The 25,810-nt window shown below is 45.5% G+C and overlaps 1 protein-coding gene across 4 annotated transcripts in view; it reads left to right on the forward strand.

Annotated features, from left to right (window-relative positions):
* Positions 1-25,810, forward strand: part of SPATS2L (spermatogenesis associated serine rich 2 like) — a 146,480-nt gene that overhangs the window by 57,164 nt on the left and 63,506 nt on the right. For all 4 annotated transcript variants that reach the window (XM_081096135.1, XM_081096132.1, XM_081096134.1 and 1 more), the window contains exon 3: positions 18,827-18,887. In XM_081096135.1, coding sequence (XP_080952261.1) covers positions 18,849-18,887 — 39 coding nt within the window. In that variant the 5' untranslated portion in view covers positions 18,827-18,848. The remainder of the gene's footprint in view (positions 1-18,826; positions 18,888-25,810) is intronic.

Genomic DNA, 25,810 nt, shown 5'->3' on the forward strand with positions numbered 1-25,810 from the left:
CCTTGACCGGAATCGAACCTGGGACCTTTCAGTCCACAGGCCGATGCTCTATCCACTGAGCCAAACCGGTTTTGGCATGATTTTCCTTTTCAATAAAGGAATTGAAATGGAAGACGAAAATGCGGTAGAGATGATGCATATGAGTTTCATCGAGGCAGTTTTCACAGTATCTCAAGATTTCATTGTGGATTTGATGGGAAAGTTGGGACTGAATAACTGAAGCGTTAAGTGGATTCACAATTAGGTTTGCATAACCAAACCCAGAGTGCTAAAGAATGGGTCCATGTGATCACAGAGTGCGATCTCTAGAAATCTACTTGTGTCTTATTCTAGACTAGAGGCCCCGTGCACGAAATTCGTGCGCTGGGCGGGGGGGGGGGGGGGGGGGGGGCGGGGGGGTGTTCCTTCAGCCCAGCCTGCCCTTCTCACAGTCCAGGAGCCCTCAGTGGATGTCCTACTGACGGCCACAGTCCGGCAGCAGAGGCTCGGAGCAGGCGTCCTGTGTGTGTGTGTGTGTGTGTGTGTGTGTGTGTATGTATGTGTCCACTGGGGGCCTGCCCCTAGCCGCATTGGAGGCTCAGAGCAGACGCTGTGTGTGTGTGTGTGTGTGTGTGTGTGAGTGTGTGTGTATGTATGTGTCCGCTGGGGGCCTGCCCCTAGCCGCATTGGAGGCTCAGAGCAGACGCTGTGTGTGTGTGTGTGTGTGTGTGTGTATGTATGTGTCCGCTGGGGGCCTGCCCCTAGCCGCATTGGAGGCTCAGAGCAGACGCTGTGTGTGTGTGTGTGTGTGTGTGTGTGTGTGAGTGTGTGTGTGTATGCTGGGGGCCTGCCCCTAGCCGCATTGGAGGCTCAGAGCAGACGCTGTGTGTGTGTGTGTGTGTGTGTGTGTGTGTGTGTGTGTGTATGCTGGGGGTCTGCCCCTAGCCGCATTGGAGGCTCAGAGCAGACGCTGTGTGTGTGTGTGTGTGTGTGTGTGTGTGTGTGTGTGTGTATGCTGGGGGTCTGCCCCCAGCCGCATTGGAGGCTCAGAGCAGACGCTGTGTGTGTGTGTGTGTGTGTGTGAGTGTGTGTGTATGCTGGGGGTCTGCCCCCAGCCACACTTGGAGGCTTGGAGCAGGCGCTGTGTGTGTGTGTGTGTGTGTGTATGCTGGGGGGTCTGCCCCCAGCCACACTTGGAGGCTTGGAGCAGGCGGCCCTCTGTGTTGATCTCTCAGGCTCCTGGCCTCCACTGCGTGTTTTTCTCTCCCTTGAGCTATGGCCAGGGTGGGGTGCTGCCTGCAGGCTGCGCTTTCCTGCTCATGGATCACCGGATCACTTCAGAGACCGGGGGCAGGCCCTGCTGGGTGCTGCCTGTGGGGAACTTTCCTGCTCGGGGATCGCCATGGCAATCCCAGGAGCAGGCCCACCTGGGGGCCGCCCGCCCTCTGCACTTGTCTGCTCTGGGATCGCCATGGGGTCCCAGCTGGCAGCGGGGCTTAGGTGGCACACGGGGGTCCCGGCTTGGGGCGGGGCTTAGGCGGCACACAGGGGTCCCAGCTGGGGGCAGGGCTTAGGTGACGTGATAGCGCCGCCTAAGCCCGGCCGCCCAGGGCCACACCCAGCCCGGATGGCGTCTGGCGCTGGCCAGCCCTGCCTGCAGTATGCAAATTAGCCGCCATCCAAGATGGCGGCTAATTTGCATATGGCGCTGATTAGCCCATGGGAAGCCTAGCAAAGGTACGGTCAATTACCCTTTTTTTCTTTTATTAGATAGGATTCCTCTTTATCAATGGCCTGAACAATGATGAATTTGATGAAAATAATAGAAATAATAGACACCTGGAAAGCTCATGAGGTCAAGTGTATAGGTCCCATTTTTTGGAAAATGACATAGTTCTAATTTTTGTCAAGACTGAAAGACTGAAGGCGATTGACTCCATTTTATCTAGAATTTACTCACAATTGCTCTTGTGCAAAAGAAGCACATTGGGAACTCTTATGTGTCAAACACTTATATTACTCTATATGTATTTTATTCTTACAGCCATTCTATGCAGTTGATACTTCTATCTCTACTTTGTAAATGAATAAACCACTGGAAGAGGGTTTAAATAGCTTCCTCAAGATCACAGTTCTTAGGTGGCAGAGCTGAGATTCAAGCCCAGACTGTTCACTTAATGGCATAAGTTATATGAATGATACCCATCGATTTGTGAAAGACCAAGTGAAATGTACAGCTAAAGTGGAAAGTTATAGATTTGGTATTAAGAGAACTAATAGACTGGAAAATTTGGCCAAATTAATGAGGCAAAATTAATTGAGGCAGATATAAACTCATGCACTTAAGTTCCAAAAAAATATCAGTTGTAAACGGGAAGACTGGGGAAATAGGACTTACTTATAGGTCAGATGAGGAAGTCTTAAGGAGTTCCTTTACTATAGGCTTTATATGGCTAATGTATAGTGTGATCTGATTGTCAACAAAATGCAGCCTTAGGCCATAGAATGACTATATATATGTATATGTGTGTGTATATATACATATATATGTATATATATATGTATATATACATATATACACATATATGGACTTATGTAGGGTGAGAAGACTCAACACTTTGTATATGAGGAATGAATGGACTCTCAAAAATAAAAAGTTCTGAAGGCCTGACAATACAAAATGAATGTCTTATCCACGAAATAGTATGGGGATCTATGAAATCCTTTTGTGCTCTGACGTGCTGTGGTTCAGTGAATGATTTTGCACTAGAACAGAGAAAGCATACTTAGGGCAGATCTGTTTGGCAAGAGTGGTTAGATTCCTGGCGTTTCTGGAGGCAGAACTAAGAGCATTGCATGGGAAGTTGCAGGACGGCGATTGACTCCATTCTATGTAGAATTTACTCACAATTGCTCTTGTGCAGAAGAAGCCTCATTAGGAGGCAACGTGCCTCCACCACGGAATTTGTTCGAGCAGAAGCTGGATGGCCACTCAGTGAGGATGTTGGAGTAGAGATGGGCTCATAGGTCAGGAAGGTGGGAGACCACTGAGTCCTTTTGTAACTCCATGGTTCCCGAAGAGTGGAAAGTCACTAGACTCTCTCTGAAGCGAGCAGCGAGGGTGGACGTGGAGTTGTGGCGAAGCTGCACCAGCTTGTAGGATGGTGGGCACGTTGAGGCCTGGAGATGCTTTCCATGGGAAGTAGATTGAGTTCTGAACCAAAGCAAACACAAAAAAGCTCAGTTATAAGATACTGGTTTGTGCCTTCCTGGTGACAGTTTCTTTAGATTTTGCCTCAAATGGTCGGTGACAACAAAGCCATCCATACATCAGACCTTTCCGGCCCCGCCCATAAGCAAGCTCTTGCGGGACTCTCTCAGATTCCTAGGCACAAAAGCCCCAAGGGGATAACTCACATCTGGGAGTCTGCCAGACATCAGCGGGACCTCACATGGTTTGTTTCCATTTCAAACTTTCAGACAAGGCGTGACTCAGACAGAAGGAGAGCATAGATGCTCCATGGGGGACTCACACACTGAGGGAAACGACACACCTCATTGTCTCCCTTCTGGAGTCCTGGGGTTAGGAGGATTGTAAGTGAGTCCCCCCTCCAGTACCCCACCCAGCTTCCACCTGAACAAATTCTGTGACTCACTGCTCCTAAGACAGCTCCTGCTGCCTAGAGACACCAGACGTAATGGGAAGCAAGGGAGGGGAACATGGGAGCGCAGGCAAAGGGAAGGGTGAACACGAGTACGGAAATGGTCTGGGGATGTGTGTTCCACAGTGACTGTCCTCACTGGGAAGATGAGAGGAACATTTAAAACGCTGACATAGCATTCTCCTTCTTCCCATTGAAAATTTTCCTGGCCCACGTGGCTCCCTGCCAAGCCATCTTTCCATCTCTGAGTCTCATTCTCATGAATGCTAAGATCGCTCAGTTGGAATGAACCCACTAAGTAGTTTTTTAGGCGATTGCCTTTATTAGCATTGAACCTAAGTGGTGGCAGCAGACCCGTGGAATGGCATAGCTTGGGAGTCAGTGTCAGAGGTCTGAGCCCCTGCCTTGCCGTTGTCTGGCTCTGGGACCCTGGGCTTGGCCTCAACTTCTGTCCTCCTAGTTCCCCCATCTATACAACAGAGATAGTAATACCTCCCTTGTGAGGACTCAGGGAAACAGACAGACGGAGATACAACCACCCAGCATAGTCCGGAGGGGATTTTGTTTTGCTTACTGTCGTATCTCCAAAACCTAGGACAGTGGAGCTGCTTTATTTATTTTTTATTTTTTTAAAATATATTTTATTGATTTTTTACAGGGAGGAAGGGAGAGGGATAGAGAGTTAGAAACATCGATGAGAGAGAAACATCGACCAGCTGCCTCCTGCACACCCCCTACTGGGAATGTGCCCGCAACCAAGGTACATGCCCTTGACCGGAATCGAACCTGGGACCCTTCAGTCCGCAGGCCGACGCTCTATCCACTGAGCCAAACCGGTTAGGGCAGTGGAGCTGCTTTAAGTATTGGTTAAATTAACACTGAATGAATGAATGAATGAATGAATGAATGAATGAATATGCTCAATATATCATAGCTCTTGCTAAAGGGATGGTAGTGTTATCAGACATGAGACTCTTTGTAAAACCATAGGCTGATTATTCAGAGGCTTAAAGGACAATACTTTGTCCTAGCTACATTCCCACCCCCACCTCCAGCCCCCACCCCCTGCCATCAAGTAGGTAGCTTTAGGATTTTTAAAAAGCTAAACTAAAATAGTGACCATTATGTAGTCTTTGTATTGTTTCCTCAGTCCTTACCTTGTGTTTCCCATGAGGTATCTAGCGTGGTCTCATTTTGTCTAGCCATATTGTTTGAAAGTTTGAAATGAAAAAATAGTGAAATAAACCAGTCAGAGAAAGGTAAGTACCACATGATGTCACTCATTTATGGAATCTAATGAACAAAATGAACTGATGAATAAAATAGAACTAGAGACATAGAAGCATGGAACAGACTGTGGAATCTGAGGGAAGGTGGGACTGGAGGGCGGGAAGGGAGTGATTAGTCAGAGAACTTATATGCATACATGCATAACCCATGGATACAGACCATAGAGTGGTGAAGGCCTGGGAGGGGCAGTTACAGGATGAAGGGGGTGAATAGGAAAAATATTCACAAATAAAGGGGACATCTGTAATATTTTAAAAATAAAGATAAATATAAAAAAAGAAAAACAACTTAGCCATTCAGAAATAGATTTTTTTTTAATATATTTTATTGATTTTTTACAGAGAGGAAGGGAGAGAGATAGAGAGTTAGAAACATCGATGAGAGAGAAACATCGATCAGCTGCCTCCTGCACACCCCCTACTGGGGATGTGCCCGCAACCCAGGTACATGTCCTTGACCGGAATCGAACCGGGGACCTTCCAGTCCGCAGGCCTACGCTCTATCCACTGAGCCAAACCGGCCAGGGCAGATTTTTTAAGTAGATTAATTTTCAAAGACATTTTCCCTCACTAATACTTCCTCATATTTTTTAAAGGAGCATTTAGTAAAACAACAAGAGTATCTTTTCAGTTTCTGGTTGTCTCTATTTCAAGGCGGAGTTTGGTAATTGTATAATATTAGCTGTTGGTCAATGCCCAGGATATAAAACCAGGTAAAAATAAAACCAAATGAAAACTTCAGTGTAATTCATGAGTTGCTTTCCTAGAGCTCAGTGAAACTCAGGTACTTGGTTTTATTTGTTTTGGAGCCTCTGATATCAGGCAGATGATAGCATGTTTTTGCAAAACTGAAAGGACAAACAATCAAGTTGCATCAAGTTGAAATGGTTAAAAAAAAAAGATCCAGTTTTCGATTCAGCATTTCAAGAATAAAAGAAAGTAAGGCCTAGTTTCAGAGCCTTGTAAGCAGCAATGAGAGTGGCTAAGGCAAAACCTGGGGTGGGGTGGGAGTGAGAAGGAACTCCCCCACTGCTAAAAGGAAAACGAAACAAGGGCGTTATCTCTTTGCTTCATTGCGAACAGGACAAGCGTATAATTGAAACCACACCACGTAACACCTTTCACATACGGCCTTCTGATGTCAGCTAACTGCTTACTGCCTGCTAATCTTATCTCCCGTCGATCTCGTACTGCATTATAATTAGCTGCACGCACTGCATGGAGCCAGGACTCACAGTGCACGCCCAATAAATATTTCTTGACTGACTGTGCACGATGCAGGTAGGTTTTCTTTCTGGCCTCACACGTGACTTGTTTCTGCCAGAGAGGTTTCAGCTTTGCTCTTCCTCTTCCCTGGAATGCCATTCCCATCACTGCCTCAGAGCAACGGAAAAGGACACTTCCTCTCAGAACCCACCCCGATTAAAACCATCTTCCCTCTCTAGAAGCTCCTTTTATAGACATGGTCGGAGTCATTTCATCATGATTTGTTTAAGATTCAGTCACTGGCCTTCTCATTTCTCTTGGTTCTGACACACCCCGTGCCCACGATATACACTCCTAAGAATAGGCATATATACAGTGGAATGTTACTCGCCCATAAAAAGGAATGAAATCTTACCACTGGGGACAGCGTGGATGAACCGAGAGGGTATTATGCTAAGTGAAATAAGCCAGACAAAGACAAGCACCATATAATTTCACTTACATGTGGAATCTAAAAAACAAAATGTATGGACAAACAAAGCAAACAAACCCCAACCTGCCATATGGCTCAATGTCCATGGTTGCCGGAGGGAAGAGGGGTTGGGTGGCTGGGTGAGAGAGGGGAGGGATTAAGAAGCACGGTAAGGATGTAAAGGACAGCATCATGACTCAGTAACATTGTAGTCCCTCTGCATGGAGTCAGATGGGCACTGGACTTACCATGGGAGATCACTTCCTAAGTTACATCAATGTCTAACCCCTGTGTGGTACACCTGAAACTAACATAATATTGTATGTCAACTTTAATTGAAAAAATTTTTTTAATTATGAAAAAAATTAATTAAAAGAAAGACAGAATAGGCATTGAGTTTTACTTCCCGTAGGGACACATACACGGATGTCCCTCCGCATGCGGTGTCCAGCCCACAGGGAGCACACTGACTCACAGACGTGTTCTGCAGCAGGATGACGAGATGTTCAGCATTCGTAAACAGTCAGATAGCACTGCTGGCTTGTCTCTTATCAGCCTGCCAAGAACGGTATTCATGGGATCCAGGCTGTGAGAGATGGATCTTTTATATCAACAAGTGATCAAAACCTAATACATTTACACCTCAGAACTGCTTCCAGGTAAACTGGGTGACTAACAGAAAGTCTTCCAGAGGGAAGTAATCCATGGCGTTATATTTATTTGAGAAGCCTGTGCAATATTTGTAGGGAAACAGTTTTGATTTATTCAATCTTTGAAGGAGATTGAACGACATATCGCTGAGGCTTGTAGGCCATCCTGAGCATTTGATACTTTCCGAACGTCCCACAGTGTGAGTGGAGCCATAGGCAGGTTGGAGCTCAGTGCAAAGTAGAGGCTGAGGTGTCTGCTCCTGGGCCTTTTCTGCTGTAAGTTAAGGAGAAGGCAACCAGGCCAGGAGAAGGCTGACTGAGAACCCATCGCACGCACGTGTCGTCCACAGCCATAAAGATCCACATAAAGGCGAGATTAGTGGTTAAATATGTTTAGCATCGGGTTGGAAACCAATTATTTTTTGTTTTCTCATACTCCATGGAAAAGATAAAATTTCAGTCTTTTCTGTTTGGAACAAAGCATAGGCTAGTCCAGTGATTGGGTTCTCCTTAATGCAATGAAGGCTCTGCATTAAGAAATAAAATAAGTAGAAGAAGTTGGGGAAGTTACCTGGTTAAAGATAAGGGTACATGGGGCCTAACGCAGGAAGATGTGGGGGGCTTCGGGGCTCGTGATTAGACCTTGACTCTGAGAATGACTAACCTTGCAGTGCCAGAGACACAGGGGAGGGGGAGAAGGAGGGTTGGAGTGGGTGTAGACCCGTGGCTAGGACAGCATTTGACAGTGCTGGTTATAAATGGTGGCATTTAGAAGGGGACCCCAGTACTAGGTGTTGAAAACAGGAGAATAAATTATTAAAGACTCGTTGCAACCAAGAAAGGAAAAATAAAATGGGAGGACATTTATTCCTCTTTTCCCAGATGTCTTTATTGAACATTTAATTGCCAAAGGGATTCTACTAGGTACTTTGGAAAAGGGAAAGAAGCAGTGGAATTTATCAGAGACAGGCTTTTGGAAAGAAAGGAATTATTTTTGTAATTTAGTAAGTCTATTAATATCTTGTATATTTGAAGCCTTTTAAAGTATTTCTTCATTTCCCCCAAACAGCATATTTCAGGTGGCAAATTTCATTTTGTATTACAGTAAGAAATTGAAGTGAAATTCACTTAAGATAGTAAATATGACCTCTCGAATTTTGAACATGTCATAAAATGGTCGAAATGAGTTTTTATTATCTGTGATTGCATTAGAATCAACTCAAGGACAGGAAAGTCATATTAATTCTCTCTCTACCCGTCTTGATCCCATTACCTGAAATCAGAATGTGTGAAGAGACTTCGTCGTTTGTAGCTGCAGAACTTCCTTTGAGCTTTGTTCTTTCTATGTGGTAGCTGTGTATTGTCTCCCAGAGGCCAGCACCTTCGCTATGAAGTGGGCCACTACGGCACTGATCAGATCCGGGAGCCACAGGCAGGAACCTGGGACCTGGCATGGGTTTCCGAGCTGGTCTGCAGGGAAGAGGGGTCATGGTTTTGCATGAACTTTGCTTGCACCCGATAAGTTTTAAGACCATGAGGAACCAATGACCCTGTGGACACAGGGCCCTGAGAGTGTCTACCCCCTGGCAAGGCCGCAGTCGGGTGTGGCGGTGGGGAGGGCAGAGCACCGCCGTCGGAGGGTTATCTGTGCTCAGGGTTTTGTGTCCAGGGCCACCTCCATCACTGCCCAGACGCAGGACCATCAGTCTCAAGGCTTAGTTTCCCAGCTACAGTATGAGGATGGTGGGCAGGCAGCCCCACAGTCTGTGGAGAATCTAAGGATTCTGTTGCCGCACTTTCTGCATGTCAAGCACTGTGTGAATCGCTTTGCAGGTGTGAACTCATGCCATCCTCATTACCACCTGATGCAGTGGTTAACTGTGATTGCTCTGATTTTACTGATGAGGAAATGAAGGCATGGAAGGAAGGGTTGAGTAACTTGCTCAAATCCCCAAAGGAGTAAGAGGCCAAGTTGGGATTTAAAGTTGGTTAGATTGTAATTACTTATTTTCTATCATATAAGATAAGGGGGATCTAAATAGCAGAAAATAGGCAGTGTTTCCTTTTTGCCATCATGTAAGGGCTCACCATACTATGGCTTTTGAAAGAGGCACCTTAGTTAAAACAGATGCTATAGGGACTTCCTGACTGACTTTGCCCATGAGTGGTTAGTGAGATGGGGACCAAGCAAGCCTTACCCTACAGAGAAATACCGCCTAAGAACATGTTGAACTTACATGTTAGTTTTTAAAACATCAATGTCACAACCGGTTTGGCTCAGTGGATAGAGCGTCGGCCTGCCGACTCAAGGGTCTCAGGTTTGATTCCTGTCGAGTACCTTGGTTTCAGGCACATCCCCAGTAGGGGGTGTGCAGGAAGCAGCTGATCAATGTTTCTCTCTCATCGATGTTTCTAACTCTCTATCCCTCTCCCTTCCTCTCTGTAAAAAAACACACACAAAACAAAACAGAAAATAAATGACATATATAGGACTAACTTGCCAACAGGTAGAGGAGGCACAACAGATAAGAAAACCTTCTCCATTCTGCCCCTCAATAGTTATCCCACCCCCATGCTCCGCACACTAGCTGTTCAGTGACAGAGACTGAATATTTCACCATGAGAACTTCATTCCTTTGAGTGGCAGCATGATCCCGAACACAATGTCTACACCCCTGGACATGGTAGGACATTATCCATTTAGTGCAAAACCAGCCAGCGGATACTTGCAGGCAAGTCCAGCCAGGAACAGGTTTCGGAAGAGTGAGCCTCGGGGTGCCGTGCTCGGAATGTTTGCTAATTGCGATGCCTGTGCTGGTGTCACCGGAAGATTACAGGCCCTCAGCCAAGACCACACTCAGAGAGTGACCTTTGGAATGGTGACTGCAGTCCCAGCCTGCACTATCTCAGCCTCTGGGGCAGTCGATGTAAAGGTTGCAAACTCATTCTTAAAACCTAGCTTTCCCAAGAGAAGAAGAAGAGCTGGGCCTTCACTGACGGGCCTGCAGACAAAAGCCCTGGCAGTTTTATAAAAAGGTTTCCCTGAAGGTGAGCCCCTGAGGCCAGCAGCTGGTTGCTCAGCCACACCCAGGATCCTGCCACTGATCCAGGTGCCCGACTCCGTCTGCGTCACTTCTGAGATGACTGACTGGTCACAGTACATGCAGGTTGATAAAAGAGGCCAGCTGGGGAGCAAGGCGGATTTGCCTGTTGGGAAAGCCAGTAGCCGGGCCGTGCACTGGGAACCCTGACTTGAAGCTCCCGGAAACCTGAAACAGTGAGTTGAGGTTAATTTTGTTGGAAAAATCTTAGGCGGCACAGTAGGGGGTGGGCAAGAGGCAGGCGGGGGCTGGCTGCAGAGCTCTCTGTCGCTGGATGCCCAGGCTCTGCCTCATCCCCTAGCATTGCTTTCCTCGTGTGAATTAGTACATCATAGGCTGTTTGCAGTCAGCAGCGCCCGTGGCATTTCAAGGAAGCAGGAAGGACCCGGCCGCTCTGCTGCTTTGAGAAAATCATTAAATGTTTTCCAGGAGACTCCCAGCTTAATGACTTAGGAATGCCGGGAGCTTGTTGAAGCCAGAATGTGCTCTGAAGAGATGAGGGCTTCCTCTAACTCGTGTTTACTCCACCTTCCCCAGAGCTGGCTCTGGACGTGGCGCCTCTGTCTGCCAGGTTTTCTCAGGATGGTTCCTGGCCAGTCCAGAGATTCATTGCAGAACCACAATGCATGTTCTCGTTGGAGATGAATGTGCAGCGCTATCCTTAAAAAGAAGCTACAAAAAGTTTTTTAAAGCAGACAGCTTCCCCCCCCACACACACACCCCCACCACCTCGAGCCTGCCTCTAACCTGAGCTGTACCAGGTGTCTGCGATGAGACTTCCAAGTTGGGCAAATCACAGCCCCAGTGTTGCTCTGCCCAGAACCTTGAGCTGGCTCCATTCCAACTCTCGTTTCCTCAGTCCCTTCTGTGTTTTCCTGTACATGTCTGCCTCCATCCGACCATATGAGCTCCTTTGGGGGCAAGAGCTCTGGACCAGGAGGTCCCGCTCAGCGCTCATCTTAGCATCTTTCTAGTTGTGGGACTTGGCTAAGCACTTAGCTATCTGTGTTTCCATTTCTTTTTCTATAAAATGAGGGTAATGAACTTCCTAGGGTGATAAGGAGAATTAAATGAGTTATTACATGGAAAGGGCTTCGAGCAGTGCGAGTATACAGTAAGAGTTCAGTAAGTGTTATTTTGTAACCATTGCCAGAATTCCCCAGAGAGCCTGATCCGTTGTGGCTGTTCAGTAACCGAATGTCAGATCAGAGGAAAAAGCATTGCCCTTTCCGTAGGAATTGCCCGGAGCTAGCTGGGAGGTGGGGGAGGGAAAGTAGGAAGGGGTAGGCATGATACTCCTTTTTCAGCGTCTGGGGACCTTGTGGTGAGATGCAAGCAGAACTGTGCTTGGTCTTTTGTCTGGACCCCTCTGGGACTTGGGATTTGCTCAGCGGGTGGGGGTGGGGGTGGGGGGATGAGGGTGAGGGTGGGGGTGGGGGTCTGCCAGCTTGTTACGGTGTGCTTGGAGAGGGTGGGATTTATTCTCCTGAGCCTCACAACGTGGCCACTTCACCTTTCCCGAGACATGTCCAAGGAAGGCTCTGTTTTAGAGACTTGAGCTGACATCATAGCATCTTCAAAGAACCCAGCATAATTGAATTGCTGATACAAGTGGCTACTTGCCCCAGGCCTGGGTCGCCCCCATCTCTATGGAAACACATGTTTGCTTGAAAGCCTGGCCATCAGAAGCAGAGTCAGTGTCAGGTCACTTAAAAAAAAAAAAAAGACACTTATTTATATTCTCAAACCGTCAGAGACCTACAAAATAAAATAATTTCAAATGAAATAGAAAAGTCATGCCGTGGATGAATGCGAATGGAGCCCCCACGCGCCGTCCCCTCTGCGCTCGGGGTGAGATCCATGCATTTATTTTCGCTGTCCTTTGCTCTTTCGCTCCCATTTGCATTCTGCTGCCGTGGGGAGCTGGTTTGTCACTTTATGCAAAAATGGTTAATCTTCATTCATACGCATTTGGCAGCACTAAGATGGAAAATTCAAAGCGGGCCTGCCCTGGTGTGCTCCATGCTGCTCTCGGCCTCCGTGTGCGGCACACACAAGGGCGTCCAGTCCGAGGGCCGTGCCTCCCGCGCCGCACTTAGAGCTGTGAGTGAAGACTGGCTCCCAGGAAGGTCTGAAGCCGCATCAGCACATCTTGCCCTAGATGTGCTCCAGTGATATTCTTAGTGATTGCGAGCTTTTATCTGGCCCTGGAAGCAGGCCTTTTCAAAAGAGTATTGACTGTTAATGACCTGTTTAAATAAAACATTCCATTTTCTTTCTCCCCCCACAAAGGACTTAGTAGGCAGTGACATTTCCAATCCAAAAGCTAACCCTGCTTTTCTAAAGAGGCAGAGCCAGGGCCTTCCAATGTGAAATTTTTGTCTGACATTTGCCCTTAAAATGCTTTTCAGTGAAGTTGTTCTAACAGTGGGTTTGGTGCATTGAATTGTCTTTGAATAAATATGCAACCTTGAGATTTCCCTCCCCAACTAGACAAAAAAGTTTAGGTACATATCTTCACGTGAAAACCGTATTGCAGGCATCATTCCGTGTTTCGTTGCTTACGTGTCCTCACTCCTAATAATTAAAGCAGCTTCCCTCTGAGGAGCAGGCACTGCACAGGACCTTTATTGAACCGGGATTCAGCCCCAGAAGAGAGAGCCAGAGCGCTTGGAATATGAGACCTCAGTGCTTGAGACCAGATAAGGAACAGCAAAGGAGTAGAGGGAAAGGGCAGAGGGGGTCAAAGAGGAGAGAGATGAGGCAATGAAAAAGTTAAGCAGCAGAAAGCCTACATAATGGTAATTTAGACAAAGTCCCGCTTTCATAGAAGGACACTCTCTCTCAGCTGGCATGCCAGCACCCATGGTGGTGCTAGGGGACAGGACACTTCGTCCTTGGCCCGTTTCAAGGTGATCCTACAGATGCCAACATAAAAAACAGCCAGACCTGAAGAGAATTTGTATGAGTTTATTTGAGCCAAACTGACAACAATTGCCGGGAAGCCACATCTCAAGGGCTTGAAGAAATGCTCCATCCAGAGAAAGGCAGTTTTACTGCTTCCTTTCCGCATTAGAATCAAAGGAAGAGGCGTAAGGAGGGGGGCTACATGAAATCCATAGGTGGGGGTGGGGGAGGTGGGAGAAAGCAGAGCATGGACATCTCCAGGAGTGGATGAAGAGGAAACCCGGGAGACACACACGCCTTTCACACTGGTGGCTGCAGGATAGTTAGCCATTAACCTTTACAGCACATAGAGATGGAATTCGGGAACAAGATAACAGTGAGGTCTCTGCTCTGGGTGCAGTAGGTGTGCCCTGAGGGGTCTGGAACAGGGATTACTAGGGCATTCCAACGGGGATTATCTTAGATGCCCGAAGACCTTAGGCAGGCTCACTTCATGTAAAGCTTGGCCTTTGTCAGGGAAGCTACAGGCCTAGGACGGGACCACGCACCATGACCCGCTTTTGGTTAGGAACGTCATGTTCAGGCCGGCCTATGCGGGAACCTTTGGTCTCCAAGTTTGTAAGGCTCACCAGGCGCGCTCCTGCCCCCGCCCCTCCCCCCCCCCCCCCCCCAGCCTGTCAGGTTTAGTATGTGGCCTCTTTTTGTCCACACAGAGAAATAGCCTAGTACATTGGAGACAACACCCACATCTTTCATTTTTTTAAGTTGAATTTTCAGCCTTTTGCTACCCTAGTTGCCTGCCACATTATAAGTGCTCCATACGTGTGGCAATTGTTATTTTAAATCATTATTTTAAAATGTTTTCTTGTGTATTTCCTCTGGTTTCACAATTCAATTCAAGTAAAGTGATGTCATACCTGAGAACACGAAAGCGAATCTAAGAGCCGTAATAGTTTCCAGAGAAATAAAAGTGAAACTTTATCGCCACCTGCATAATAAAACAGGAGGAAAAACAGTCATCGGGAAGTCATCAAGCAATTTGGCATTTCAGTACATTGCCTTAACTTTTTTATATTTAAATGATTGCAAGAGAAATATCAATTTATATCTTTTTTAAACTGTTAATCAGATTGTCATATATATAACACTTCACTGAATTGTATTCATTAGAAATGGTGAAATAAACATATTTTCCAGAATTGGTATTATTCAGTTTTAGTTTTTATAAAGAATATTTGTCTTTGTCATAGACTAATAGATTTTATGACTGGCATTAATGCATATTAAGTAAAATATTTGCATAATGAGTAGCTCAGTTTGCATAACTTTGAGCATGAAGTGATTGGTGGCAACCGTATTTGTGGTGTATTAATTTTCCACTGGAGAAGTGTATAGATGATATATCGGTGATAAATGGTGAAAATCTTTTCTTTGGAATTGATTTTTTTTCTAATATGTTTTTGATGATGGAAGATATATATCTAGAAAGAGCAGATTAATCTGTTATTTCATAAATAAAATTTCAGTCAACAATTTTCTTGATCTTTATTTTTCTCTAGGAGATATATATATATATATATATATATATATATATATATATATATATCTTAGATGACAGCTATATATGTTGGTAATGTTATTACCGAAAAATAAAGTATAATTTAGAGGAAAAATATTTCAAATAATACCTAAGCTATTGAAATGTAGCATGAGTCTCAGAACTTACATTTCTGGTTATTTAATTGTATATGGATTTTTTTATATGCCTGGAACATGTATCGTGGATTTGAATAGCTGGGCCTCAGTAATTGGTTGGTTCCAAGAACATTTTTAAGTGATAATAGGGATTAGAAACCACATTCTTTCCCAAGAAGTCAGAAGTCCCTTCTTGTGGACCTGCAGCTCTTGCGATCGAGCTCTGTTGGGATATGGGCATCACCCATGTCCAGGAGTGACAGAGTGACACACTGTCACCTGTGGTTAACCAAGCATGATGGGAGGGAAGTAGGAGTTCTGTTGGGCCCGAACATCTGTCATGCACAGCGTTACAGGTTTCTCGGGTTAACCCAGCGTCTGCGACTCTGCGGACTGGAGTTTCAAGTTGCTGAACTTTGGGCCTGTCAGTTGGGAAGGTGACACTATGTTTCCTAGAGGCAGAGTTCCTTAACTGTCTAATGGTTAAGATTCAGGCTGAGTTGCTCTGACTGTCCCGATATAGTTCATAGTAGACAACAGAATCCCAAGAGTAGGGGCACAGCACAGGTTCACACACAGGTTCATTGTCACGGGGAGAGGCTCCAGAGACGTAAGGAGCACGCAGCGCTGTGCCGGTGCGAGGGGCGCTTTTGAGTCTTCTTGAGGGGCTAGCGCCCACACAGGGCCACAGACCCCAGCAAGCCCCTTCGGCACACTGCAGATCAGCCCCTCCTGTGCCATAGTTTCCCTAGCGTTTGTCCTGACTAGTAGCACCCAATTGGACTGTCTAGTCACTTAACTTCCTAATTCTTTAAAGCAAACCCAATGTACATTTTTTTTTTACATTAAAATTCTTCATCTCGTGTCCACAGCTGGGGCGGATTTCCCAGGCCCCCGTGTCCCCGCCTGCAGGACGCCTGACTGCAGAGGGCATTGGAGGTCACGGGGAGGTGGGGCCCGGAGAAGAAGCCCTCCACGCAGGAGAAGAACATTTAAGGGAGTAAAATGAGCAAAGAACAGCTCCCTATAATTAGTTTTTATCTTATCTTCCCTGTAATAGCCTCATCCTACCCTCATAGCCAGCATTTTCCTTCCACACAAAAAATAATGTTGTAATTAATCTTACTGGCATCAGTGCCAAAAAAGAGCTTGCCCTGAGTCAGACTTTGAGGTTAAAGAGAAAGGGAATTGACAAGGAAATATATGTATATTCCTATGGATAATATACGTATACACACCTTGTTTTGCCCTATGAATATAGCTCACCATTCAGTCCCTCCACTTCCTCAGACCTCAGAAATTCCTCCCTGATTCCTCTGTGGATTAAAACACTCTAGCTTTAGAAAACGCCGCACACCCAAATCCTAGACATCAAAGCAAAAAAAACAACAACAACAACAACCAAAAACCACAAAACTTCTCTCAGTTTTCACCTATAAAGGCAAGATTAGATGTCTCCAAAAGATTTAGCTAATCTAGTCTAATGAAAGGAAGGTGCTCACAGATCCATCCTAAGAAATAGCACCAAATCCCGCCATCACCTTCGAACCTTTATAGTTCATAGGTTTAACCTGTATCTCTCTCTCTCATTTGCTCCCTTCCTCCTTCCATCCCTCTCTCCCTTCCTCCCCCATCTTTATTCTCTTGCACACCCACATATACTATAATACACAGAAAAACACCAAAAATATAAACTGTATACATGATGCCTCAACTCCCATGTGAAGAAGAAAATCAACCACCCACAAGTCATCGAACAGCAGGACTGGAGGCTGACTTGTGGGCAGTGTGATGACTGACCAGAGGCTTTGCCTCTCCTGTGTGGCTTATAAACAGAAACACCTGGTTACTTGTCCCCGTGCCCCGTGTCATCTCTGTTCACTGGTACAGATAATCAGGAATCAATCCTCTCGGCTTTTACTAGTAACTCTCAGGGGCAGGAATAAATGAGGATGAAGTTCCGCTATTCCTTGCCAGCTCGTGTTATTTACTTTCTCCCATATGTCAAGTCAGAGGCTATGAAATGTACCATTTGGGAGTTATTTACAAGGGAGGTGTGTTTAATGGGATGGGCACCCTTAGCAGAGCGTATGGGAAGGAGCTGCCTTCATGGGGATCGCGTATGCAGGTTTCTTCTGCCACCGTGCCCATGTGTATGTCTGTCAGTGGCTCTATCATGTGGAAAATTATAAAAAGAAAATCTTACTGCTTCTAATAGTTGGTAATATATAATAGTATATCTATAAGGATTCCTATTTGAGAGTTACTAGCGTTAAGATTGTATATTGCCAAATTTTCATCCTAAAGTCAACAAAAGGTAATGAATCGGAATTTATAGTTTATTTAAGATCTAGTTTTAGAAGAAAATGATGAGGCCCTGGCCGGTGTGGCTCAATTGGTTGGAGCGCCGTCTGTGCACCAAAAGGCTGCCAGTTTGATTCCTGGTCAGGGTACATGCCCAGATTGTGGGTTCAGTCCGCGATGGGATGCAACCGATTGATGTTTCTCTTTCACATGGATGTTTCTCTCTCTCCTTTCTTCTCTCTAAAATCAATAAATATGTCCTCGGGTGAGGATTAGAAAGGAAGGAAGGGATAGGGAGAAATCCAAGAATTTTTGCAAGTTATCCCTAAAATGTATCAACTCTAGATACACTCTTTGTCAAAAGACAAAAAGAATATAGGAAAGCGTTTCCATGGTTCTTGATTTACAAAAAGCGTAAGTATGCAAGTTGGTGGTATATTGATATCTTAGCCTGTCTAGCTGCTAATCTGAACCAATATGTTCACTCATTTTAAGTCATTTATATTCTATTTCAAAAAGAGATCGAAACTGTTAAAGACTTAAGACCTAGCTTCCATCATAACAGTGAACGACTTAGAGCAGATGAGAAGAGAACACCTGAGCTCGATGTTAAGAATAGACATCTCAGCACTGGCCACTTCCCAGAGAAGATTGGACACCCAAGGCAGGAAACTAAGAGTTAGGGAAACAGAAGGATTATGGGCAATTGTAAGGGTCCATTTGAAACTCAGGAGCATGAATTTATGGTCATTAAAAATATGGTAGCCCTAGCCAGTTTGGCTTAGTGGATAGAGTGTTGACCTGCAGACTGAAGGGTCCCAGGTTCGATTCTGGCCAAGGGCACATGCTTGGGTTGCAGGCTCGATCCCCAGTGGGGGGGGGGGGCATGCAGGAGGCAGCCAATCAATGATTCTCTCTCATCATTGATGTTTCTATATCTCCCTCTCCCTTCCTTTCTGAAATCAATAAAAATATATTTTTCAAAAAATATGGTAAAGGTATGGATGTTCATGATATGTTGGTAAGTGAAAAAGCAGGTTTTAACTCCATTATATGCAGTGTTTCTTATATTTAAATCTGGAATCATTTCTCCTGTTTCTTCTTTAAATGCATGATGTAAATATACCTGGTATGCAGGAGAGACTCACTAAATATTTGTTATATTACCTGTCCGCTGATAAAAGCTTTGGGACAGTAAGGGTTGCAAGACAATGTATAGTTAATGTGGGTACACTTTTCCTCCTCTCATTCCTCTGACCACCTTTCTTTTGCATAATAAGAAGAAACTCAGTTTGGGTGCATAGCCACCTGTCTTTGTCATTTTTCATGTCAATTCAGTATGAATAAAATATTGTGCGTTGTCTTCTAGAGTTATCGTAACTTGCTTTTAGAACATATATAAGACAAGTGCTTTGCTTGAAAGTATTTTTACATTCCACAACGGTATTTATGATTATGTCAGAGTGAAATTGTTTACTAGGTTGGAAGAGAGCATAAAAATAACACATTGGGAAATCAATTTTAAAACTTTAAAGTTAATCTTTTCCCTTCTTTTTTAAAGGGCTCATTCCACTAGAACCAAGATGGCTGAACTCAATCCTCATGTGAATGTCAAGGAGAAGGTAAGATCAAGTTGCAGAAGCTCCACACTGGGTGACGTAGTCTCTAGCTGGTGCAACTTCAGTTGCAATGGAAGAAGGGAAAAATGGTTTGGGGGGATATCTAGTAAGTTTGACACACTAGGAAACCATTCGACGGAATCATAAGTCCCATTTACTGAATTTTTGGTAAGCATATTAATTCATTTTCTCATTTAAGCTTGACCATAACCCCATAAAGTTAATACTGTTATTATTTCTCATTTCATAGAGGAGGGACTGAGACACAGAGAAGTAATTTGTCTAAATTCACATAGGTAGGCATCGCCAGAGCTGGGATTTGAACCCAGGCGGTGCCGCTCCACAGTCCATTTTCTTAACCATGATGTTGTTGCCTCTAAGACAGTGGTTCTCAACCTGTGGGTCGCGACCCTTTCGGCGGTCGAGCAACCCTTTCACAGGGGTCACCTAAGACCATCCTGCATATCAGATATTTACATGACGATTCATCACAGTAGCAACATTACAGTTATGAAGTAGCAACGAAAATAATTTTATGGTTGGGTCACAACATGAGGAACTGTATTTAAAGGGCCAGAAGGTTGAGAACCACTGTCTAACAGCTGGAGTATTATGCTGCATCTTCAGAAATGGTCTCGTGTAGAGATATCTGAAGCCTCACCTAAAGGTTGTGCTGTGTAGCCTGTAAAGTTGTTCAACACTGAGAGTTCATGGCCACCAGTCCCCCTCCTCATTTGTTGGAGGCTGATTACATTTCAGAGTCCTGCCAAGCCTTGTCCTCCTCTTGAACTGTCCTCTACTTACGGTCACCAGTCACAGCCCCTCACTTGCCACGCAGGCTACTGTGCACTGTTAGCTCTTAATGATCATCAACCATAGACCATATAAGACCATGGAGAACCCATTCATCAGGGGACGGAGGCCCCAGAAGAGATTTGCCCCTGGTCATGCAGCAGAGAGAGACAGTCTGGGCGGGAACACTCTCTGCCTTCCATATGGCCACTTCCCGCCTCCATTAGTCTGTAAACTACTTAAGGGCAGGAGTCTGTCTTTTATCTCTTTGTGCCCCAACAGCATCTGAAACACACAGTGAAGGATGAGAGGAGTGACATTTGTGGGGTTCTTACTTTTTTTCCTTTCACTTAGCAAAGATGCATCAGACCCCTACTTTGTGCCAGACACCGTCCTAGACGCTGGGACATGGCACTGAGCATGGAGATGAGTCCCTGCTCCCGTGGAGTTCGCTTTTTACGGAGGGAAACAGAGAATCAGCACAAGAACATGTATGAACAGTCATTTCCCATAGTGACAACTACCATGAGGAAAGCAGGGTGGTGGGCGGGGGGGAGGGGCGGCCACTTTAGATGCTGTTGGTCGGGGCAGCCCTCTTGGAGGAGGTGATATTTGAGCTGAGATAACGACAACAGGAAAGAAACCATGCACAGATCCACAGGCAGAGTGTCCCAGAGGGGAAACCCAAAGCAGATAGGCAGGTGGACTAAGTAAGCCGAATGTGTTTAAAGAGCAAGTGGTTGGTGTGGACACTGTATGGTAAGCAGAAGGGATGGTGAGATGAGATGAATGAGTGAGGCAGGAGCCAGTGCTGGGAGAATATTGGCGCCTTACCTGTGCTCCTGTACCTCTAATGGATCCGTGGGTGGAATTCAGGTTCTGTGAACTTGGATGGGAAAAAATACATTTTCTTCTTCACTAACACCTGAATGAAATGTAGCATTTCCTTCAGTCAGGAACGTAGGCAAAGGGAAAAAATATCCCCAGTAGCAGCAGGAGTCCCCGTGACTCTCACAGCTGGAAATCAGAGGTATCTTCACATCCAGTTACATTTGCAGCACATCTCCTGCGGATTGTTAGTGCATCACTACTTCACCATCGCGGTGGTTATGGGGCCTGCACTTCACCGTGTTGTTGGATGTGGACTTATTACCGCAGCATGAATGTGTTTGTTCGTTAATATTTTAACTTTACTTCAGCAGGAGGGGTTTCCTTTGTAATCGGATGTGCTTTATTTCGTGAATTTTAAGGCCTTATTCTTAGAAGGACTCGCGGGCTTCACTGAGTTCAGAGCCTGAGACACAGCCACGAAGGGCTTTATTCAAAGGGCAGAAGCAGCTGTTGAAAGGTTGCGTGTAGAAGCATGAGTCAGAGTGATATTTTCTAAAAGCTCACCCTGGCTCAGCTGAAAGCTCACCATGGCTTGTCGGCAGCTATGCTACATGTTTTCTAAATCTTCACAATAAGTGGGCTTCCTGTTTGGTGAGGTCACAGAGGCTTGAGGCGAAGCTCAAAGAACACGCTGGTCACCCCAAATCTCTGCGGACACGATCAAAACCAACTTCCGCCAACATACGATTTCTTTGCAGTTGTATGTGTTACCGTAAAAATGGGTGCATGTTTTTTATCCATTGTCTCCCATACTACGCTCCACGTTTTTACTTGTGGGCCACTGAGCGCGCAGGAGCAGAAAGATGCGCCCCTTTTATAGCGTGGCTTCAGATTCTCCCCGACGGACAGTCACATACTCAGGGGAACCCTGGGCCCAGCACCAAGCCTGACCGAAGACCCCCTTCTCCTAATGCCTGCTGACCGGTGGGGGAGCAGCTCCTGCAGGTGGGCTGTGGGGAGGAAAAGCCCTTTAAACATCAGGGTCTCAGCAATTGATTCCCTGCAAATTACAACTACTGGGCAGACCAGGATGGTCGTCTCGGCAGTCAGAGAGAGTCCTGCTCGGAACAAAGGTGGCACCCAGCCAGTGAGGGTAACATGGCTGGTCTGTTCGCTCACCTCTGAGGCTCAGTGTAAACACTCGTGCGCTGCTTTCGGCACCCCCTTATCTTCCTGCCGTGCTCCATGTCACACACGCACAGGAAGATGAGCAGTCGGTGGTGGTCCCGCTATCCCACTTCAGAAACCAATGGAAAGCTTGGCATTATTTTGAAAGAGGGTGATATTTAAGTTGTAAATATTATCAATCCACATGACAATGGCAGCAGAGCCCCGCTAGCTCAATTAGTAAATTCCTTCTTCCTGGGTCAAAAGGTTAATAGATTTTTCAGCTCAATAAAATAAATCATAATAAACAACTGAAGATTCTGATCACTTATAATTTTACATTGATTTATTTTCAGTACGTTTATTTCCTTTAGTTATTAGCTTTTATGGCCTTTTTATGATTACTTTGTTTCTCAATCTGTCACACAGAGCAGTGATATTTTAGTTCTGAAAAATTAAGAATAATAACAACTGTTATGTCTTAAGTCCTAAAGTATAAGCTTTGAGAGATCTGAGAACAGATCCATGTAGAGTTCTTATACGATGTCCAGTCAAGCACTGTGGGAAATGAAATACTCAATAAAGGCCTTGCAGTGGAATGCGCCCACAGTTGCATGTCTCACTCGCGCTATTTGCGAAATCGCAAGCCTTCTTGAAAAGGAGATACAGGTTAATAGCAATGTCATCTCATTTTAGTCCTCTCTTTGCTATTGAGTAAAGCAAGTTTTAAATTGCTTCTAGAATCAGAAACTAGGGTTACCTAGGTGATTCTGTCAAAAAAGCAGCGTGTTTACGAGAGGCTTACCAAATGCAGCTGTTCTCACGTAGGTGTCATGATAACAAGCGGTGTCTTTTGGTGTATAACTAGTCATATCCCACTATGACAAAAAAAATTAAAGAAAAAACTGGGAGGGAGGGAGGAAGGAAGGAAGGAAGGAAGGAAGGAAGGAAGGAAGGGAGGAAGGAAGGAGTCCTCATGTGTCATTTTGTTAAGGAGAGATACCAGAACCAAATATTTGGGCTAATGAGGGATCTTATATTTAGGGCATGCTCACTTACAGCTCTTTTCTAAGTGACATATTTTTAATGAAATTCAACATTGGAAAATCATAGAGAAGCTAAGAATAGGACTCAGTCACTATTTCATTACTTCTCATATGAAACACTAGGGTACCAAGCCAAGCTGATTTATAAAATTTTAGATGTAATTCTCAACTGAGTATGAAAGGATTACTGGAACTAGAATGAACAAAATAAAAATTTTAGTTAGGTATTTTCAAGAGTTATTATACATCAGTTTAAAAAGAACACAATTCAGCAATAAGATTTGGTGATGGAAAGTAAAGAGGCTCCTTGTGTGTAAAATGGGGTTAATATTCCTGGGTGTCCAGCTTTGTACTGAGAACTAAACCCTAAACCACCCTAGAGAACCCAGAACACTTGGGAAGTGTTATGCCCAGATTTCAAGATCCCCAAAAAACCACGTCAGGGAGCCAGTCCGATGCAAAAGCAGAGGGTCTCTTATACAAGCTCGCTTGGTCCCCCCCTTGCCTCCATTACTGGGTGCAAGAGAGAGCCCCGAATCCCAAGAGAACAAAGAATTTATAGGGCTTGGGGTCGGGGGTTCGGGCAGGGTGCCGCTAGGGTCTGGTTACACAAAGACGGGGGGGGGGGGGGGGTGGTGGCCAGCATACTTTTGGCCTTGGGCTAGTTTCCCCCGCTTTCCCATTGGCCGAGATAAGGGCAGGCTGAGTAACTGATACACCCTGCGGCTTTTTCTTGGAAAGAGGGGTTAAGGACACAGCCATCAGTCCTGCTCTGTCCTTTCAGGAAGTAAGCTCCAGGGAGGACACGCCGTGGGGAAGGTGCGCAGGTTGGAGACAGAGCAGAGATATTAGCTCCCCGGTTATCAGTTGAGCGGCCTGGAGCAAGTCACTTACCTTGTATGGGCCTCGGCTTTCTCCTCTGTAGATTGGGTCTAATAATAATAACACCTACTCAACAAACTCGTCAACTGCAGCAATCAATGTGGAGCTGCTTTATGAGCTCCTCATCATATAAACTATGCAGGATCCGGGGGAGCGCATCTGTTTATTTTACAATTTAAAAATGGGAAAGGAGCTCTAGTTAGCATTTCTGTGTAGAACTCAAAATATAGATTCACATGGAACTGAGATTAGAAAGAAAACAAAATTTAAAAACCCCAGTAAGAAAGAGAACCATGAACACGGACAATAGCATAGTGAAGGTTTGGGGTGGGGTGGGAGCTAGTGGAGGGGGGCAGGGAGGTGAAAGAAAAAGAACATGACACTGGACTCGACTCTCTCAGACTTTCTCAAACTATTGCTGAGCCTCGGCCTAGGAAACATGCTGTGGGAATGAGGAATAGCTCGGTCGAGAATATCCTCGCAGAGCTGGGCCCCTTCCTGTGAACAGCTTTTATAGCTGTTCACGTTACAGAGGTAAGTGGGGCTGTGAACAGTAATCACATGGAGTCATTAAAATAATGGAGGAGGAAGCGCAAAGGCAGGAGAGCCTCTTGTCCACAGTGGGAGCAGGGAGGGGTCATCTCAGCATTTCTGCCGGTGACTGGGACAGGCCATGTCCCCCTCTGTCCACAACAGGGGAGCCTGTGTCCCATTTCTCTCTTTTCCTGGAACTGCCTCGGTCTGTTTCACAAAGCACCAAATATAGTTCAAGCCTTCCTGGGGCGGGGTCTGGTCAGAAAAACCCAAGCATTTGATTAAAGAGATTTCAGCAACATCAGAGAAAGTACAGAAGAGACCCGCCATCCTGTCATCGCCAGCTTTGAAGTACTAACTCCATTGAACCGAGAATTCGTTTTGTGGGACTCGGGACAAGTTTTAATGATACGCAGTTGTTTCAGAAGACCAGATGTGCAAGCTTTGGGGGCACATTTTAACGTCATGAGTTTTTAGGGGTGTGTAAGTCAGTGTCGCCCAGGCCTGGAGTTCCAACAGCAAGACCACCAAGCCACAGGCAGCTTTCCGGTTTCCCGCCTGCAGGTTCTTGTCACCATCTTCTCATAGGAAAGGCCTTTACGCTCCCCTTTCAAAGAAAGGAGAGACGTTTGACAACAGTCGTTGCCTGATGCTTATGTACAGAGCTTGCTGTTTTTGTTGCTTGGCAACTGGAAGAGAAAGAGATTTGACAAGGAGTCTAAAGGAACTGAATGAGTAAGTGGAAATGTCAGCATCCCTTTCAGGGGATGAGAAGAAATCCACTATTGTGAGACTAGCATCGCCTGGCTTTTTCGCAGCCAGCCGATGAGAATTCAGTGTTTCTATCCTGCTCCTACTGCCCTCTCTCCTTCCAGCCTTTCCCTGTAGCCTTTCTGCACTGTGTATGTCTACATAGGCTGAGATGTATATATAACATAGATGATTAATGCTAAAGGATACAAGAGCGCAACCAAAATTGAAACCTTGGCGGCAGGAAAAGTTCTCTCTGTTGGCCATCCCTTGGAATTTATGGGTTTTTCACCAACATTCTAGTTATCTCTTATGATGATCCTTCACATTAAATTATCCAATTTTTACGGATGAAAATATGAGGCGACCGCAATGCTTTCTTCTCTTCTGACCCTGAGCACTAAAATCCTATCGAGATAGATTAGATCAGTAGACAGCTGAACGGATGCATGCGGCACTCGAAAGTATACTGCGTGTGGTATTATTATTGAAAACACTTTTTCTCTGTGAGCGCTTTCTCCACAACTTGATTACACGCTCCTTATAAAACAAATGGACTTTTTAATTTATTTGTGTACTTCATAGCTCCTGTAACAGTAATATCATAGACTTCATGTCCCCAAATACTTATTACTCAACATGTAGGTAAATGATTGAGCCAAGATTGTATACTGGTGGCTCCCAGCTATTAGGACAACAGGAAGAGGGAGTGGGGCATGCGTTAGGATGGCTTGGGACAAGCGTGTTTGTGGAAGAAGCATATCTGTGTTCATTTGAGTCCTCCAAGACGCCAAGATCAGGCTAGATGAGGAACAGATTTGGGGGAAGGGGGAGCAGGTGAGTGCTTACAAAAGAAAAACTGAGAGGAAGGAAGCACAGGCAGGTAGGGCGAGACCTCCATGCGGGCCTTACATCTTTGCAGGA

Source organism: Myotis nattereri (assembly GCF_964212035.1).
Source record: "Myotis nattereri genome assembly, chromosome: 7".
Lineage (NCBI taxonomy): Eukaryota > Metazoa > Chordata > Mammalia > Chiroptera > Vespertilionidae > Myotis > Myotis nattereri.